Genomic DNA, 18,838 nt, shown 5'->3' with positions numbered 1-18,838 from the left:
ATAAAGATACCAGGTCAAATGTCCTAACAGCCAAAATAAATATATCTGATTAAACATTTAATGCAAATATTTTTTCATGCACATTCTTCTACAATTTTTATGTTGATTAAAGATTTCTGGCTAAAAATGATTTGTTGTTATGTTGGCAGCCAAAATTATTATTTTTTTCAGCTAAGTACAGTATATACTATGTAAAGCCCAAATCTTTTCGCTTTAACCAGCTCAAGGTGACAGTCTTTGAGAAGCCATTTTTCAAACTTACTGGAGAATCAATACTTAGTGTTTAATTACTATTTAGCCTATATATTTTCTAAGTAAACAAGAATAATGAAACCTACAGGACCATTTTCATAATTTGGGTTAAATACTGCAATATGTGTAATTGGGAAAACATTATGGTCATTTAGACTTACTTTGATATTCTCCATATACAATATTTTTCCCTTCAGAGAAAAATGATACAGTATCAACTGAACTGAATATTGAAAGATTTAGCTAAATGAAATAGCTGGTATATATGTATGTGTATGTGTATGCCAGAGTGTGCATGCATAAAATTGGGAATGCTCCTGGCAAACAGGATGAGTAAAGACCTAGGGGGCAGTATGTTGAGCCTGCAGTCCTAGTACTCCAGCACTGCCAGTGCATGCAGTGCATTAAGAAGATTCTGGAAGATGGACTTGTAGAAGAGTCATGGGGCACATTTTGGAAGTTTTGACTGCCATAAGATAAGCTTTGAATTTGCTTTTGCTGTTTATATTCTTGTGTTCTTGAGTAGATAAACATTTTGCCAAACTGTAATGTTCAGAGATTGAAAAGAAAAGTTATAATTTGGTGGATGTGAGAAGCTGTGGCCCTGTCTTTTCTATCAAAGGATATAAACAGGAATGGCTCCATCTTAAACTACAGTTCACCCTAGGCTCCCCCACCCTCCACCCCTTACACCAGGGTTGCAGTTGTTGCAGTTACAAGCTACGTCTACGCCAGAACACAGTCAAGGACTTTCAGCTGCTCCTGCACCAGCCCCCCCCCCCACACCACCTTTAAGAAACCTTGGCCACCAGCCCTTCAGACCCTCCTTTCAGGCCACCTAAACTAGGCAATCAGGATAGATTATGAAACTTCAAACTAGCCAATGGGGAGAAGATCAGTTGCTTTTCACAGGTTAGGATATAAAAGGAGACGGTTGCTGCCTCTCTCTGTACCTGGTTCCTCATTGCTGAGATGTGCTCATATGCTTCTGCAGAAATAAACTTGCCTTGTCAAGATTTTTTGGTGTCTGAGTGTTTATTTCTGCACCAACTATTGAGTATGGGGCTTATTGCCAACAGTGTATTTAACCTTGAAAAAGTGCCTCATGTGGTTTATATTGCATGTATTTGTCACAGGTAGACTTTTTGTAACTTTTATTAAATTTTGTAGAAGCTCAGAGTTTCCAGTTTTCCCAGTGCCTTCTCATAGAGCAGGGCCATGCCTGTGAGTTTTTGAAAACTGCTTGACTGGGCAGTATTTAAAGAACTTTTGGAATAACAGACCATAAAGAAATAATAGAAATCAGCTCCATATTCATATGAAGTGATCATTTTTCTTACTCTGTTTCTGTATTTTATGGTGTATTTATTGGGGTAAGAGTTTTCGTTTGTTTATTTGGAATTAGAATTTTAAACTTAGTAATGATACTATAATAACTTTCGTCAAATTTTCACAGTGGCTCTTTGGTGTTTTTGTTTTGTTTTTATTAATGTAAGCAAGACAAAGAGATGTGATTATATTTTTTCAGAAAATTTTTGAAAAATTGAAGTCTTTAGCCTTACAGTATACTTTTTTTTTTTTATACCAGGGATCAAACTTGGCACCTTGCACTTGCAAGGCAAGCAATGGAACCACTGAGCTAAAGCCCCAGCCCACATTATACTTCTTATTAAGACAGTTTGACACTTTATCAACTGTATTTATCAAAATTTTTACCCACAACATAGCCTTTGGGTTTTTCTCTGTTGGGTAAGTTATTGAATGGAAGTAATTGTGAAAATTCACAGGAGGAAAGGAATATTTTTCCTCTAAATTATCTTGATATGCAAATGAAAGTGCTTCAGTAATCTTAAATTGCCACAATGGTATAGTGGAAAGAACAACAACCAGTCCCACCTCATTATGTGTTATTTTGCTTTTATGAGCACCTTTTTCCTCATTAAAAAAGAGGGTTTAGCCAGGTTATCACTGAAGCCCTTCCTTACTGATATTTTATAGTTCTAACTACCTCAGTTTACTAGTTCAATTTGCCTACATAGGTGTACTTTTTAACATCTTTGAGTTATAGAACTAAAAAGTCTTGGGAAATGATGTAGTCAAGCTGCCTTACAGAAAAGTAGAGATTTGTTTCTTTCTGTCTGCCTAGGATGCTTTTGTGTGTACCTTCTTAATTGGCACCCTTTGAATCAGAGCTGGCTGTAACAGACATTACCCTTTTGGTAGTTAGGAATGATTTCATGGATCTGACAGATGGTAAAAGCATCCCTTCCTTACAGTCCCATGAAATTCTTTCCATATTTAGAACCTTAGTTGCAAAAGACAACCAACCAACTTAGAGAAGCACCTTTCTTTGGTCAAAAGTGTATTCCTTCCCCTGGCTTATTCATCTTTCTATCATGAGCACAGAACCTGGTATTATTTAAATGTTTATTGAATATTTAGATATTGTGGGTGACAGAAATGGCTAACACTTTTGTATGTGGGTAGAGTTTCATAGTTTATTGTTTGTGTGAAAACTGAAATGATAGCTCTAATATTTTGAACAATAATACTTAGTCAATAAATAATACATATTAGGATATATTTATAGTTATCTACAATTGTATGTACTTATTGAGAATATAATCTATGGACAGTTATTTAATAAATAGTACCAAATTATTTTTGTTTAATAAACCCATTCAATAAGACTTGAAATACTATTTAAGTTTTATCTCTGTCTATCATTTCTACTACTGAAAAGAAAACTTCCTTTTTAAGTACTTAGCAAAGTATTTTTAGATTCAACTTGGGCAAGAGATTAGTAGTATTTCTTTTACTGAAATATTCTACCTCCTGATTTTCTAAGTGAAAGGATAATTGTTTCATTTCTCATTATGAGATCAATTTCAATGTAAAAGAGCAATGCAAATTTAGTTTCTTATCTAGTTGATATCTGTATTATTTAGAGGATATTTCTGCTTGGATAATTTGTGAGGTTAGTGCATTTCTCTTCTTGAAAAATGTATTTGTGCTCCTAATTCCTAACTGATGGAAAAGCAGAAGATATTTTTAGTGTCAGCTTTCATCAAGTTAGACCTTTCTGTAGACCTTACTGAATTCTATTTCCATGGGAATTTTGCTAATGGGTATGTGCAACATTATCCCAGTGCTTGTAGATAAGATTATAAATTAAAAATAAAAAGAAATGGATGAACAAATACATCTTTGTTAAGACATTGACAGAACATTAGTCTTTCTACTTTCATTTTTACTTTGCACTGTTTTCAGATCAAATATACAAAGTCTAGATTTGGTATTCATGCATGAGCTTAATTCAATATAAGTAATGAATTTCCTAGGTGGATTCTTTGTTGTATATTCTTTCATATATATATATAATATATATATATATTATATATATATGGCATGAGAGAACCTGTCTTCCAGTCTATATGTTTAGTTAACAATATTAGTGACTTTAATGAGTTTTACAGGAAAATGGAATATTGAAGATATATTTAGAAATAAGCCACCCACTTTTATTGTTTGTGTACTAACTTACTGATATACTTTATAATGTAATAAATATCCATGGTACATTTCAAACTGTAGAAAACGTTTGTGAACGAGGTGATGCTAAACATTTGTTTTGGAGTTGTTTAGGGCTTAGCATACCTTTTGAGGGCTGGGGATTTAGCTCAGTGGTTCCAGCAACCTGTCTCACAAGCGCAAGGTCCCAAGTTTGATCCCTGGTACCAAAAAAAAAAAAAAGAGTAAAAGAAAGCATACCTTTTGAAGGCTAAACATACCTTTTGGAGTTGTTTAGGGCTTAGCATTAGCCTCCTTCCTGTACTGTGTTTTTATGGTTTTAAGTATCATCAGCATATCAGTGACTCCCAAATGTGTATCTCTTATCTAAATCTCTTTTAAGTTTTCCAAACTCATTTCTTACATTTTCAGGGTAATCTCATAGACATATCAAGCTAATCATGCCTGAAACTGTACTTTTGATTCTCTCCTTCTTTAGATCTGCTGATCCTCAAAAGTTCTGCTGAGAAATCTACTAATAATCTTGTGAATGCTCCTTTGTATGTGATGAGTCACTTTTGTTATTTTTAAGCCTCTGTAATCCATTTTAGACAGTTTGATTATGTCTTGGTGTGGTTCTCTTTAGATTTTCCCAGTAGAAATACTTGAGCTTTTTAAATTTGTATGTTCATTTGTGGCCAGAATTTGGGACGTCTTTAGCCACTACTATTTTTTAAGTAAGCTTTATGCCCCTTTATTGTGCTCTTAGTTCCTTTCTTTCTCTCTTTTCCTACTGTGATACTCAAAATGCACATATTGATCTACTTGATATTGTCCCATAAGTCCCTTAGGCTTTCTTTGCTTTTCATCTTTCTTTTTTTTGTTGTTCCTATGACTTGATGATTTCAAATGACTTGTTATTGAAAGTTCATTGATTATTCTGCCCAGTTAAGTCTATTGTTGAATCCCTCTAATGAATTATTCAGTTCAGTTATTCTATTTTTTGGGTCTAGAATGTTTTTTTAGTAGTTTCTGTCTCTTTATTGATATGTGCATTTTGTTCATATATGATTTTCCTGTGTTTAATTATGTATGTGTTTTCTTTTAACTCACTGAGCACCTTTATGATGACTATTTTAAATTCTTTGTCAAGTTGGTCATAGTTTTGTGTTTTGTTAGTAACAGTTTCAGGAGTGTTATTTTGTTCCTTTGATCGGGCCATGTTTTCTTTTCATTATATGTTACAGAATTCCAAGAAACAGGAACAACCAAATGAGAGTCAGGAGGATTTATTTATGTCGTATACACCACTCAGTGGACTTTGTGTTCAAAATGGCTGAGCTTGAACAAAAGAGAAGTTCCAACTTTTATACATTTCGTTGAAGGCGGGTCGCCTTTCTAGTGACATAGCAAGTGAGTTTACCAGAACAGGACAAGGGCAGACAGTTTTATGACTTTGCTTTGAAAGAAGACAGTGTCTTATGAATCATATGAGAACAGAGTGTCATAAACTTTTGTTTACAGGACATAGTTTTTCATTTTATCTGTACCAGAACAAGAAGTTACAGCTATGAGAAGAAGGGGAAGATCATAAGGGGAAGGACTGCTGAAGGCTGGGAAGGAATTGTTTTTCTTTAAGACCTCCTTGTCATTTTTCCTAGATTTGGGTGTTTTTATAAACAGTCACCTTTCTCAGTCTTTATATGCTCACTTTGTATAGGAGAAGATGCTTACCAGTCAACCCAGGTGGGACTCCCAGGGCCTCTCAAACCTTTCATGATATATTGCTTTCCCTGAAATTACCCTCAAAACTGCAGCTCTGATACACTGCTCACCTGTTTTCAGTGCCTTTCAAAACCTGGTGCTAGTCCTGTGTCAAGCTCCTAGTCAAGCAAGAGAGTAACCAGTTTCTTGGGCAGCTCCAAGCCAAGCCAGAACATTGAACACATGGTTTATTCTTTTGTTCTGTGTTCAGGGAGTGGCCCTTACTGGAGGCTGATCAGACCCCCAATCACCTGACCAAAGGTATGGCGGATGGATTAAAAAAGGAAGATAAGATAAGATCTTAATGCATAAATGGGGGGCCCAGTATGGTCAAAGCTCTTATCTGGCTAAGACACTGTCTCCTGGAACTTGCCACTATTTGTTGATCATCCAGCTTCCAGAAGGAATAAAGGGTGGTACAGGGAACAGTGAGGTGAAGAGCACTGATGTGAGCAGGGTCCTAGTAACAAGGGAACAAGATATTCCAGTAGGAACAGATCATTTATTTGTTTTTGAAATTTGTTTCTTCCCATAGATTGATTTTTGTCTGTATGGGAATTTTCTGTACAAGTCATGCTGCCCATAGCTGCACTATTGTCTTGCCATCCAAGGCATCACAGATCATTGAGACCTCTGCTGTAACCAGTGGTGTGGGGAGTTGTTCATTCCCACACACCAACTACTGGCTCTTCAGGCAACCATTGTGGTAATAGGCAGACTTTTTTTTTTTTTTTTGCAGTACTGGGGATCGAACTCAGGACCTTGAGCTTGCGAGGCAGGCGAAGTGCCACTGAGCTAAATCCCCGGCCACACACAGACTTTTAATATGAAAAGCCAAGTTATGAATTTATAGCTCACTCAGGGTGGTCTCCATCAGGCCCTGGTGTAGAGCCTTTCTTCCTGGTTGCTTCACTATGCCACAAAGAGGGAGGAGCACACATAGGCCCTTAATACTACAAAATGTCTTATTCCTTTTCATTGGAATCTCTTCTTGGCTTTACAATGACCTGAGTGCCTAGGAGCTTGCAGTTGATAACGCATTCTCACAGATCTATTCTGTTCCATATATTGCCAACTTGGTGTCTTAATGTAAAGGAGAGCTTGTAGCTTCCTAGTCTACCATCTTGTTGATGCCACTATAGCTATTATAAAAAATGTGTTTTCAACAACACTAAGATTCCACCTCACCCCAGAAACAATGGCTGCTATCATGAAATCAACCAGTAACAAATGCTGGTGGGGTTGTCGGGAGAAAGGAACCCTTCTCCATTGTTGGTGGGAGTGTAGACTGGTGCAACCACTGTGGAAATCAGTATGGAGATACCTCAAAGAACTAGGACTAGAGGTCCCATTTGACCCAGCTATTCCCCTGCTGGGTATCTTCCCAAAAGAATTAAAAAATCATACCACAGTAATATATGTGCACCCATGTTTATAGCGGCACAGTGTGTAGTAGCTAAAACTTGGAAACAGCCCAAGTGCCCATCAACTGGAGACTGGATAAAGAAGATGTGGTTTTTGAATAAAATGGAGTACTACTCAGCCATAAAGAATGAGAAACTAGCTATATAAATATAGCTAAAGGGATGCACATTGAGGCCATACTCTTAAGTGAAATAAATAGGACATAAATGTGTAAATAATGAATAGTTTCTCTGGTGTGAAAAACTAAAAGTATATAAATAAGGATCGAAATTGTAACTGATAATTGAAATAGGAAAAAAAGGTCTAAAGGAGTAGGGGAAGTGAGAGGGGTAGGGAAAAGGAAAGAAGGGAAAGGAAAAAATGGAAACAAAGTCTTTTTAAGTAGGGAAGGGTAGAGGGGGCGAAGGGAGGACAGGGGAATGGGGAAGAAAATAAGAATCAAGATACATCATGTAAAGGTATAAGATCCCAATGATGAATGTAACTATATTGTATACCTAAAATGTACCAATAAACTTTATGAAAAAAAAAAGAAATGTGTTTTCATGGTTATATTCACTCTTGTCAGTGTAACATTTTAGAAAATACCACTTGAGATAAAACAAAGCAAAATGTAGGAAACAAGAACCTGGTTTGACTGCAATTTCTAACAAATTAGTTGTTTGTATAATGTTCATATAATTACATTCCCTACAAGCTTTTGGCATGATGAGTATAATGAACTTGCCTTGCCTTCCCCAGAACTTAGAGGTAAACCTGGGTCTGTTATTCCCCTTTAACTGTTGGGAGGATTTACAGTACTAGTAGATCATGCTGATTAAAACTTCCAAGGTTTAATGATATGTGGCAATCATGTATTTTTCTAATATACCAAGTAATTTTTCTAATACAGCTTGTAACCATCCTAATTTTATATCATTCCTGAAAGATGAGGCTTTACAGTTGAACACTTCATTCTTTAAAGCTTACGTATTTAGATGGATGTGTGAGAGAAAACAACTGTGAACTTTGATGCTATGTGCTTAGGCTTCATGAGGATGAAAATACTATTTCTGAACATAGCCCATTGACTTTCCTGGTGTTAGCTGGAGATAACTTCATTTGAAAATGTTGTCTTTGTCAACATGAATCATTATAAAACAGGTAAAAAAGTGGGACAGTAGAAACTAAGAGCTAGAGTTAATATTATGTTGGAAATGACCACAAACAAGTACATGAAGTAACACCTGTTTGCAGCAGTTTTCTGCTTCCTTAAAGTGCCCGTTTTATGTCATGTGAGCACAACAGTAGGATCAGGGCAGGTAAAATTTTCCTAGCATTCTGTCTTCATTAACTTTCACTTCCTTAGGAGATCTTGAATAAAATAAACAGATTTTGCAATCTTTAGCAACTGATTTGAATTGTTTCCTCAGATTACAGAATCAACTGAAAGCAGGTTAGGTGCATTTAGGTTGGGTTTAGTTTAATGTCACACTTAACTACATCATTGTACATACATACTCAGTACTATTACTTAGCACCTATCACTCGCAAAGGTTTCTCTAATGCATGTGAATTGAAACATTGTTTTAAACCTGGCTTTCAAAATGTTCTGTTAAGTATTGACTTTTGCTGAGGCTGTATAATCTCAGCATTTAAAGATCATAACTGTTAGATTAGTGCTTAGAGGCAGTATCTATGCTGAACTGAAGGACTAATGGTTGGATGAATTCAGATATTCTGCCTCCACTGTCTTTATTAATATTATTTACTAGATTTCAGATGGACTGCTGAGAAAGATGATTATATACTTCCTCTTAAAAGAGTAGAGAATATAATTGTTCTCTTGCTGCCATATATTTTACTAACATTTGTGGCATCAACTTAAAAATCAGATGTCCCTGCAGAGTTGGAACCTTTTGCTAAAGTGGAGTGTTAGTAAGTATATTTGTGTGTTCTAGGAATTACGGGGTTGAATAGAGCAGGTAGAAAAAATTTTGAACCACTCAGAGAATAATATGGCGTATACTGAGGCTAGTGGAGAGAAAAGAGGCAATATAAATTGTATTCAACTAAATTCTTTTTTCCTCATTTTTCTTTTGTAGAAGCTGGAGAAAGTTCTTGTGGAATTCACTCATAAGGAGTTGTTTGATTTCTATAACAAGGTCTGTATATTGAAAATAATCTTCTGATACATAGGGATTTTCCTAATGTTTCCTTTATTTTATAAATTTTTATTTCTAAATACCCTGTTATGGAACTGAGTTCTTTAAATATCTTTTACAAGCACTGTATGTGTCACTGCAGGAAGCATAGCTAAGATGAAAAGAATCTGCACAACTAAATCAGGAAGAAAATGAAAATTGTTTTAATTAAGGCAAGACGATTGTTGCTTTATTATAAAGCATTAAGTGGTATATTGTGTGATATCTAGCTATAGTGACACTTTAAATGTAAATCATGTAAAATAATTTGGGGGCCCAAGGGTAAAAGGAAACATGTAAATAAAGATGCTGGTTCTTTAAAAATTTATCTCTGAGTATTGTTCATATTTCTTTCCAAATCCTGATTTGATAATTCAGGAAAATGCACTCTCCCCATCCCCAACCGTAAAGTCTTATTGGGTAGTAATAATTTAAAATGAAACAGCTGGATATACTTAAAATAGTATTTAGAAGTCCTGCTTTACAAATGTGAAAAGTAAAATGGCAAGCATAAATTCTAACATCTTCACATAAAAAATACCCTAAGTGCCATTTTATTGCTATGTGAATAGATTTAATATACATAGTTACTAATGCCATTCTTTCCTTTTTATTTGCGTGTTTCATATAAACAGCAGATCATAGGAATTTTTTTCCGCTCACCAACTTTCTGTTTTGTTTTATTTTCTTTGTACATAGTTAGAGACTATACAAGCACAGCTGGATTCCCTTACATGATGTTATTGAAGACTGATTTCTCCATCACACTCCTGCCACCCCCATTATTTTGCATTGAAGAGAGATTGCCTGGCTGTTTTCTGGAAGACTCAGTGACTTTCTTTTTATAAATTATATGGCTTGTCACTTCTTAGACAAGTAATAACGAAGGGAAAGCAATGTTAAGAGTACTAAGTTCTAATGTATAGTGTTTGTCTAGTTCTGTGAGCCAGTAGCAATTATTATGAACACTTTTACTTTCAAGAAATCAAAAGTGAATAGTATATTGTTTTTACTTTAATCTTTATTGCCTCATCTGTTTATTGTTTACATGCTTGATGACCCCTGTATGTATCAAGGAGGGTCCACATATAGAAGATATAATGTGTACCCTACCAGAATACAGAACTTCAGTAATTACATTAGTAAAATTAAGGAAACAGCCATGTGCAGTCAAATATATCATGGCATTTTTTCCTATAAGAAGTATATTTTGCCTGAGAAATTATATGAAAGAAATTTAAAGTAGAACTAGTAGTATTATATCAATTCTAATGTCAGCCTTTCTACATTAATTTTTCTGAGTTTAATGATTTTAAAAATAGTGCAGATTTTTGTGTCCTTTTCTTTGTAATGAAAATTAATGATTCACTTCATAGTGTGAGACACAGATGCAGATCATGAATAAAAACAATTGTAATGAATAGTAAATGGGCATCTTTATAATTTCAAATCACATACCTTTTGTATTTCCTTCCCTGAATGCATTTATTTCAGTCAATAAAATTTTTGTATTTTAGAATTGTTTGAACTGATGTGTATTTTTATTTTATGTATTTTATAGTATATTTTATAATATGGATATATGTAAATGTAATATGATTCCCATTAACTGAAATGTCTCTCATATTATTTACAGAGCAGGAGGTTGAAACATGACTTCTTTCACATGAAGGAATTTGATTTCAGAAATGTCTTATAGTTAAACAAAGCTATTATAATTGACTCATTTCTCACATGAGATATCTGGGTAATATAAGTGTTACAAGTGTTATACAAATAAATGTTCAGTATGTGGAATGTATGCCCACCCTTCTTTACAAATGCATTTTTATATTTATATATACATGTATATGTATACATATGTGTATATACATGTTTGTTGTTTAAAAGACTTTCAATCTGGAATATTTCAGAAAGCAAATTTTATAGTTGTCTGTATGGATTGACTTTAAAGATTTTTTTTAACTCCAATTTCCATTGTTAGAATATATGTAAAGCATGTTTGTATTGTAATGGTTTTATGTAGCTTGTAACACTGCTTTTTGTTGTTGTTCTTTGTTTGCTTTTAGACAGGATCACATTGTATTGCCCTTGCTGGTCTCAAAGTTAAATATGGTAGTTAGAGGTTTTCTAAAGTAGCTCATTTTATGCTCCCTTAAAAGGGCTGGTTTATACTCTCTAAGAATATGTCTAAACCTATACAAAAATATGGTAAACAGTTTTCTTTATGTTAGTCTAGTTTGATGAATTCTGCATCAAGGTCACTAAAGAATGGACAAAAAGGTCTAATTCAACTAAGAACATAATTATTCCTGAACTATATTTAGTTGAAGATTCTTAAGGCATTACCATTGTTAGGATACACAAAGGAAGTGTGATGTTTCCAAAGAGTATTAAATACATGCTAGTTTTTTATTTTAAAAAAAGAAGTCGAAGGAATTAGTGGGGACTGGAACCTACTATCTCAGCACATCAGTATTTAATCATGTGCCACATAACAATGTTTTGGTCAATGGTAGATTATATATACTTACTACATATTGTGTAGCCTTGATTTGTATTAGGCAACACCATCTGCCTTTGTGTAAGTACACTGTATAATATTAAGACGCTGTATAATATTAATGGTAAAATTGCCCACTGTTACATTTCTCAGAACATATCCCCATCATTAAGTAATGCATGATATAAGTCTCTTATGAATGCTTGATACGAAGATTGAGTAGAAATAGAATTACTTGGTAAAAAAGAGGAAACAGTGTACTATTTTTATAACTACTGTAAAGATTTGCAGCTTTCCAATTATAAAATATCATATGATTATATTTAATTAGAAAATACCAAAAACTAATAAAGACTAATTAAATGTATAGAGTCCCATAATCCAAAAATGGTTATTAGTGGCATTTGAATAGATTGTTTTTGCATTTTTTCCTATCCATATATCTTATTAATTTTTTCCTTTCCTAACAAACTGAGGTTATGCTATAAATACAATTTTATACTTTTATATAACATTATAGGCATTTTCATATCCTTAAGTACTGTGTAAAACAGAATTTGAATGTATATTAAAAAGTTCATCATTAAAGAACCTTACTTTAGTCCTCTACTAGTGAACATTTAGATTATTTCCAATTTTTAACATAATACAGAACTCACCAATAAATGTCATTATACATAACCCTAGACCACAACTCTCATTGTTTTATTTATATAGGTTCCTAGAAATGCAATCACTATGTTAAGTGTAAATATTTATTGTCTCTTATCTTTTATGCTAATATTATAAAAATAATTTCTCATTATAAAAAGATAGTTGCTTTATTTTGCCATATGATTCTCTAGAAGTACTTACCTAATTGCTACCAACATTTTGGAGTATATCTTTTTAGACATCATCTGTAAATACAAATATATTTTTAGAAATTTATTTACATATAAATTTGATATATATTGCTAAATTATTTCCCCATAGGTTATATCAACTTATCTTCTACCAACAATGAATAAGAATTTAAATGCCTCAAGCTTCCTTTATCAGCTGCTTCCTCCTGCTATACATTTTACCCTTAACATTATTTTTAATCTGGGATTTGGGTTTGGGCAGAATGTAGGGTAAAAGTGGATTGGAGATGGGAACCTTGGTCTTTAGTTGAGATATGTCATGTTGAAATCCTTCCAAAAATCAGCAACTATGAGAGACAATATGACAGTACTTAAATATAAGGCCATTGAACTCAGATATTTATTCCCTTAATAAATATTTACTGAGTGCCAGTGCTGGCATGATGTATACTAGGCCCCATGTTGACATTGATAAACACAACAAACATGTTCATGGCCTCTTGAAATGTAATATGTTGGTCAGTAAAAAGCCAATATGCAGTAAGTTGACAAGTTAGAGACAAAGTATAAGTGAGTTTTATTAAGAGAAAAAGATGGAACCAAAATTAGAGGCATCAAGGAAGGATTCTCTGAGGAGTGAGATTTGTGCCAAGTTCTATACAATGAGTTATAATGACACAATAATAGAGTGAAAAGCATTCCAGAGAGAATGACTCCTGCAGCATTCCAGAAGTTAGAGCTTTTAGTGCATTTTGGGAACCAAAAGATCAGTATAGCTAGAGTGCAGTGAACAATGGAATCATAGACTGAGCTATAATTACAGACAAGGACTCATTCTCTCACAAAGTCTTGTCATTTCTACCACCAAAATATATTGCAAATGTGTCTCTAGGTCACTGCCCTGTCCAAGCCACCATCGTATTTGCCCTGGACTGTCCCGCATTCACTCTAGCCCTTCTCCAGTCCAGTCTTCACACACAGCTATTGGTTTTTAAACATTAAACCTATTAATTATACTATCTCTTTGCTTAAAACCCTCCAAAGGATCCCATTACACATCAAATAAAATGTAATGATCTGGCCCTTCAGGACAGTGCAAGAGTCATATCCTAGTTCTACAAGTTGGTGTGTATGTATTGAGCAAGTTACTCAACTTGCAAAAGCCCACTTCCCTTGGCTTTGTAATAGGAATATTAGTAATCCAAATTATAAGAGTGTTTTGAGGATTAAATGAGATGATTCATGTTAAACATTCATCCTAACCCCTGATTCCCAATAATTATTATATAATAAGTGTTAATAATGTTTTTATAATCACCAAGTAACCAAGCTTTCTTTTGAAATAGTTCCAGATAAGGTTTGTACTAAAGTCAAAATTGCAGAAAGCTTATATGAAGCTCCTTCACTTTGAATTTATTTCAAGTTCTAATAATTCCACTATAATTATCAATTCTAATACAATTCTAATCTAGCCACTCATTCTATTAATAAGATAATAGGTATATTATAGGACCAGAATAAAAATATTTTTTCTATGAACACCTTTCCAGATGGCTCTTATGGGTTTAAAAAATATTTTTCTCTAAATTTAAACAATGAATTTTGATTTTTATCCTACCTTAAATGTTGCCTACACTTCATTATAGAGTGGTTCAGCAGTTGACGGCTACGACCCACAACATGTCTTTGGAACTAAAATGTTATTAGAACACAGCTGCCCTGCTACCAAACTCACTCTAGAGACTTTCTCTTTTTTTGGCTTTGAAGAAACAAGTTAATGTTATGAGAGAGGATATGGATGAGGTTATACAGCGAGGAACGGTGGGTGACTTAAGACCTGAGGGAGAACAGCACCAAAAAGTTGAGGCCCTGAGTCTTATAGCTACAAAGAAATAAGTTCTTCAAACAACCTGGAAATAGATTGTATCCAGTCAGGGTTCCACATGAGAACACAGTCCAACTGATACCTTGAGAGCAGCCTAGTGAGATTCTAAACAAAGGAACCAACTTAACTATTCCAGTACTCAAGAACAATGGTGATTATAAGAGAATAAATGTATGTTTTAAGCCTCTTTATTTGTACTAATTTGTTATTGTGCAATAGATGACTGAAAGTCATGCCCACAGTTTATACTTTTTATCTGCATTTACAGTATCATGGAAAATTTGAATAGTTAAAAGACTGAGTGAGCTGCAATACCTAAAATATTTACCACCTGCTTTTTTTTTCCCCTTCGGTACTGGGGATCAAACTCAGGACCTTGTCCTTGTGAGGCAGGCGCTGCACCACTGAGCTAAATCCCCAGCCCTACCCCCTGCTTCTTTATAGAAAAAAAGTGTGCAGACCCCTGCTGTATGTTGTACTTCCTAAACTGGAGCATTCCTAAAGGTATATAATAATTGTTAGAAGACGCAAAAGTTGTAAAATGGACATGGTATGTATTTCTGTCGCTTCACTTTTACTCTAATTTCTGTCAGACACCTAGCCGTCAATCTAAGAATTCCATTTTCCATCCTCCTTTGCAGTTACTTCATCAAGGTGACTAAGTGTCACCAATGAATTGTGACTAAAACAGATTGGGAGTTGAGTCAGCTTTGAGCAGATAGATTCTAATTTCTTAAGGGTTAGGGAACAATAACAGGAAAAGAACTTGGGTCCCTGGATAGTCTCATGGAGCACTACAGTCTACATGTCCTTGACATCTTCACTGTTGCATGAGAAATAAAACATCTTGGTTGAGCAATCATATTTGGGGTCAGAGCAACCTATAAGCAATAATGTAGTAACAATAGTAGTAACAATTTTAATGGAGCAGTAATTTAACATTATTTTTAAAGAGATAAACATTTCATAGTTTATCATTCAAGCTACATATAAATGGAAAGGAGAAAATGGAGAACAAAACCAAAACAATGCCATCTGCAACTTCAGGATAAACTCTCAGAGCACTAGGAGTATACCTTGGAAATTAAAGCAGTCTAATCCTGCAGCGGCATCTCCTCCTCCCCCGGTATGGCTACTCGGAAAGAATTTGAAAAACCATTGATGTATATTGTAAATTTCCCCTGAAGTCCTCACATAATTCCTTTTCTTCTGTTGAAGAAAAGAGCTGGGGCAGTTCTGACTTGTTTGGGCTCATTAGTCAGAAGCTGCTCAGGAATTAAACTTTAAATTTCATACCAGTCAATTTTGCTTCTCTAAAACTTTGATTTTTGCCATCATTATGCAAATAGTCTGTTCAATAGACCAGCCTTGTTTAATGCTAAAATTAGAAACACATTAATTTGAAGGATTTTATAGTAAAGCTTAATGGAATTTATAATTTTAGAGAATTTAACGGATTTTTATCTTTGCCCTCCCCCCAACTCACACACTTGAAATCACTGTGAAGCTCTTTTGCATCTCTCTGAAGTGTAAGATTGTACCAGTTTATGTGGAGTTCTGCAATCCAAGTGATGGCAGTTTTCATAGCCTGCTTTGTCTTATTTGAAATGGAAAATTATTCATTTTTACTTCAAAAGAAACAGTCTGAAAGATAAGAAAGGTGTAGCAGTTTCAGTCTATAAGTTGGTAAGGAAGAAGGTGTCACAGGATTAAAGAGACAGTTTTAATTTCCAAGATAGGAAGAATAATGAATATCAAATAATGTTCCCTTAGTGAAACTAGAGTTGTTATTTTTAGCATCTTTTAGTGAAAATGTCAATTTTTAAATGATTTGATTGTTAAAAATATTTTCTCTTTAAAGAAATCTAAGCAGAGGAAAGCAGTAAAACAGTTAATAAATTTAATAGTTGTATTTATTTTCTTACTGATGTTTATGTTTTTATTTGACAAATAATTGTATATGCATTTATTTTTTAAATTGAATTTGGAAGAATATGATACATCCTACCTGAATTTTTAAATGATAAGTCAATCAGAAAGTTTTTTCTCATCTATAATAAATGTATATTTGCTGTAAGTTATGGAGCTCAGTGATTTCTCAAGGTCTTTCCTCATGTTTGCTTGCTTCAGGAATTTCTAGTTTTTATTTCTGCTCTATGTCTACTCTATATCATACCTTTTTCCTGCAGGTTCAGCCAGGCTACCTATGGACAAAACAAAAAGCTGTCCTCTGAAAAAGACTGCTTTAGCACTTCCCATATTGTAGGCTTCAGCTTCTTTCTTCATACAGGAATGTGGTTATACTTTGGCAGAGGAGCGCAGCATCTTCCAAATGATCAGAGATCATGTGCTCTACATTGCAGTCCATCCTCTGCATTATATGCTGATGTTAGTAGTTCTGTGAACATTGGGGACTTTGAGATATATTGACTGAATGAATTAATTGAATACATAATTTATTTCCCCTCAACTTCTCTTCTTTTATTTTACACAGTATCATTTGAATTCTTAAAATGACCAAAATCATTGTAAACTTCAAGTTGTACAAGAGCCGTTTCCACACTACTTAAGCCAAGTACTTTGGTAATTCCATTAGGAAACAGCTGCCTTCTACAGAGTCTCCTAAAGTCACTGATCCCTTTATTCATCAACCAGGAAATTAACATGAAGAGGATAAAAGCCTGATAACCAGCTAGAGACCCAGATTCCTGCCACCCAGAAGAATAGAGCTAGTTCTGTTGCTATGATGATATTTATCATAGCCATGAAGTTGTCCTAGACATGCATCTGAGTATTGATGCTACCAAATACCGAAGACAATTAGCATTCCTACCAAATTCTGTGGTTATTTAGGTGACAAAGTCAAATGAAGTACCCCAGGGAGACATCAGCATTCTTATATTGAGATGTATATTTAGTATGTATAGATTGTGTGAGCTCATTACCCAGAAGATTTAATTTCCTACTGGAAAAAAAGTGTGTCTTGATTAAAGACACATATACAGGCACATTCATATACAAACTGCTTACAAGGAGATTTTCTCCACTGCTGTGAGACAATTCAACAACAAAGTTTTAAAAAGAAGTTTACCTTTACAGGTCATATGTTATTCTAAGTTATTACAAATGTACTAGCTGGACAAAAATCTGAAAATGTTCATATAGTTAGTGCAGAACCCAGGCAAAATGCAAAGAGATATGCAGGAAGCTGTTCAGTAACATTTTAGTTAAACATTCCCTTTGTAACCAAGACTGTGCCCTTAGAAGTAGAATCCAATGTGAGGGATAAGTTTCTTGTTGATACAATGGCAATTTTTAACAAATATTAGTACCTCATGGCAGAATGCCCTGTGAACCTTTAATCCAAGATCTCTTTTTGTCAGAGTTTTGGTGCACATTTACTGCAAAATACATTCTATTCATCCTTTACTTGTTTAATCTGAAGTAACTAGAGTAGTAAAAAGAAAATCAGCAGATGCTTCAGCTTGGTGGACTTGCAAACTACTTAGTGAACTCTTCACACAAAGGACTCTGAGGTAGCCACCTTTACTAGATATGTCATTAACCTCCCTCATATGTTTGGGTCAGCGTTCTTGTAAAATTCTGCTTTGGCAGGTTCAAATGTGTTGATAGTTGCCCAAAGCTGATGGACCAATGGAGTGTGACTTCCATCTGTGAGGTTATTCCTTTAGGCACTCAATGAAGATTTGCCCAAATGTATGGATTTTACAGTGTTGTGGTTCTGCTCTAGCTCCTCCTCTGTCTTCATCCTAGATCATTTTCATTGGGCTAATGCTATTTCCACAAATGAACCTCTGCTTTTGGATCCCTTTTCCGTGGTTTATACTTACAGTTAAATTCGTAATCGGGATATGTTTTAATTACTTGTATTATACCTCCAAGGTAAGTAGGGGATTCCAGGGTTACAGACAAGTCTGCTTAAAAAGGTGGGGCCACAACAACTCCTAGTTTCCTTTCAGCATAATCAGATGTTTTGAGATGTGAAGATTTTTAGATAATTACTCATTTTGTATATCCTTCAGGTTTTTCTAAAGGGAGCCATCTCTGCTTCATGGGCTTCTCTGCATAGAGTGTCCAATAGAACACTTTGATGAGAAGACGGGAAGAAATGCTCTGCCTCTCCATGTATGCCCCTCTTGTCCTTGTTTCTATTTTCCCATATCCTTTAAAGGAGAATGGACTGTCATTCTGTTTGGTCAGTTATAAAATGTTTGACTATGTTTCCTGATGGGCAAAGGAATTATAAAAAGACTATGTCTATATATGGTACATCTTTCTTGTACTTGTTGCTACTACTCCATGAGTTGGAATTGCCAACAAACTGGGATCCTTGGGTCTGTCAATGTTCCTGTGCCTTGGAAAAGTATCATTGCCTTATTTCATAAAATAAAGCTGGAAGGGACTGGAAATAGTTCAAATTTTGAGGTGAAGCTGAGGTGTGAAAAAGGTG

At 34.5% G+C, this 18,838-nt stretch overlaps 1 protein-coding gene across 2 annotated transcripts in view; it reads left to right on the top strand.

The window, feature by feature from the left end:
* The window catches only part of Commd10 (COMM domain containing 10), a 174,732-nt gene extending 164,070 nt beyond the window's left edge, over positions 1-10,662 (top strand). For both annotated transcript variants that reach the window (XM_013077873.3, XM_004836167.3), the window contains 2 exons: positions 9,036-9,095; positions 9,834-10,662. In XM_013077873.3, the coding sequence (XP_012933327.1) occupies positions 9,036-9,095; positions 9,834-9,872 (99 nt within the window). In that variant the 3' untranslated portion in view covers positions 9,873-10,662. The remainder of the gene's footprint in view (positions 1-9,035; positions 9,096-9,833) is intronic.
* Positions 10,663-18,838: the final 8,176 nt, after the last annotated feature.

The sequence above is a fragment of the Heterocephalus glaber genome, unplaced genomic scaffold (genome assembly GCF_053883595.1).
Source record: "Heterocephalus glaber isolate CG9 unplaced genomic scaffold, H.glaber_assembly_v1.0 deba00001606, whole genome shotgun sequence".
NCBI lineage: Eukaryota > Metazoa > Chordata > Mammalia > Rodentia > Bathyergidae > Heterocephalus > Heterocephalus glaber.
The sequence above is the reverse complement of the archived record's forward strand: the minus strand, read 5'-3'. Positions and strand labels throughout refer to the sequence as shown.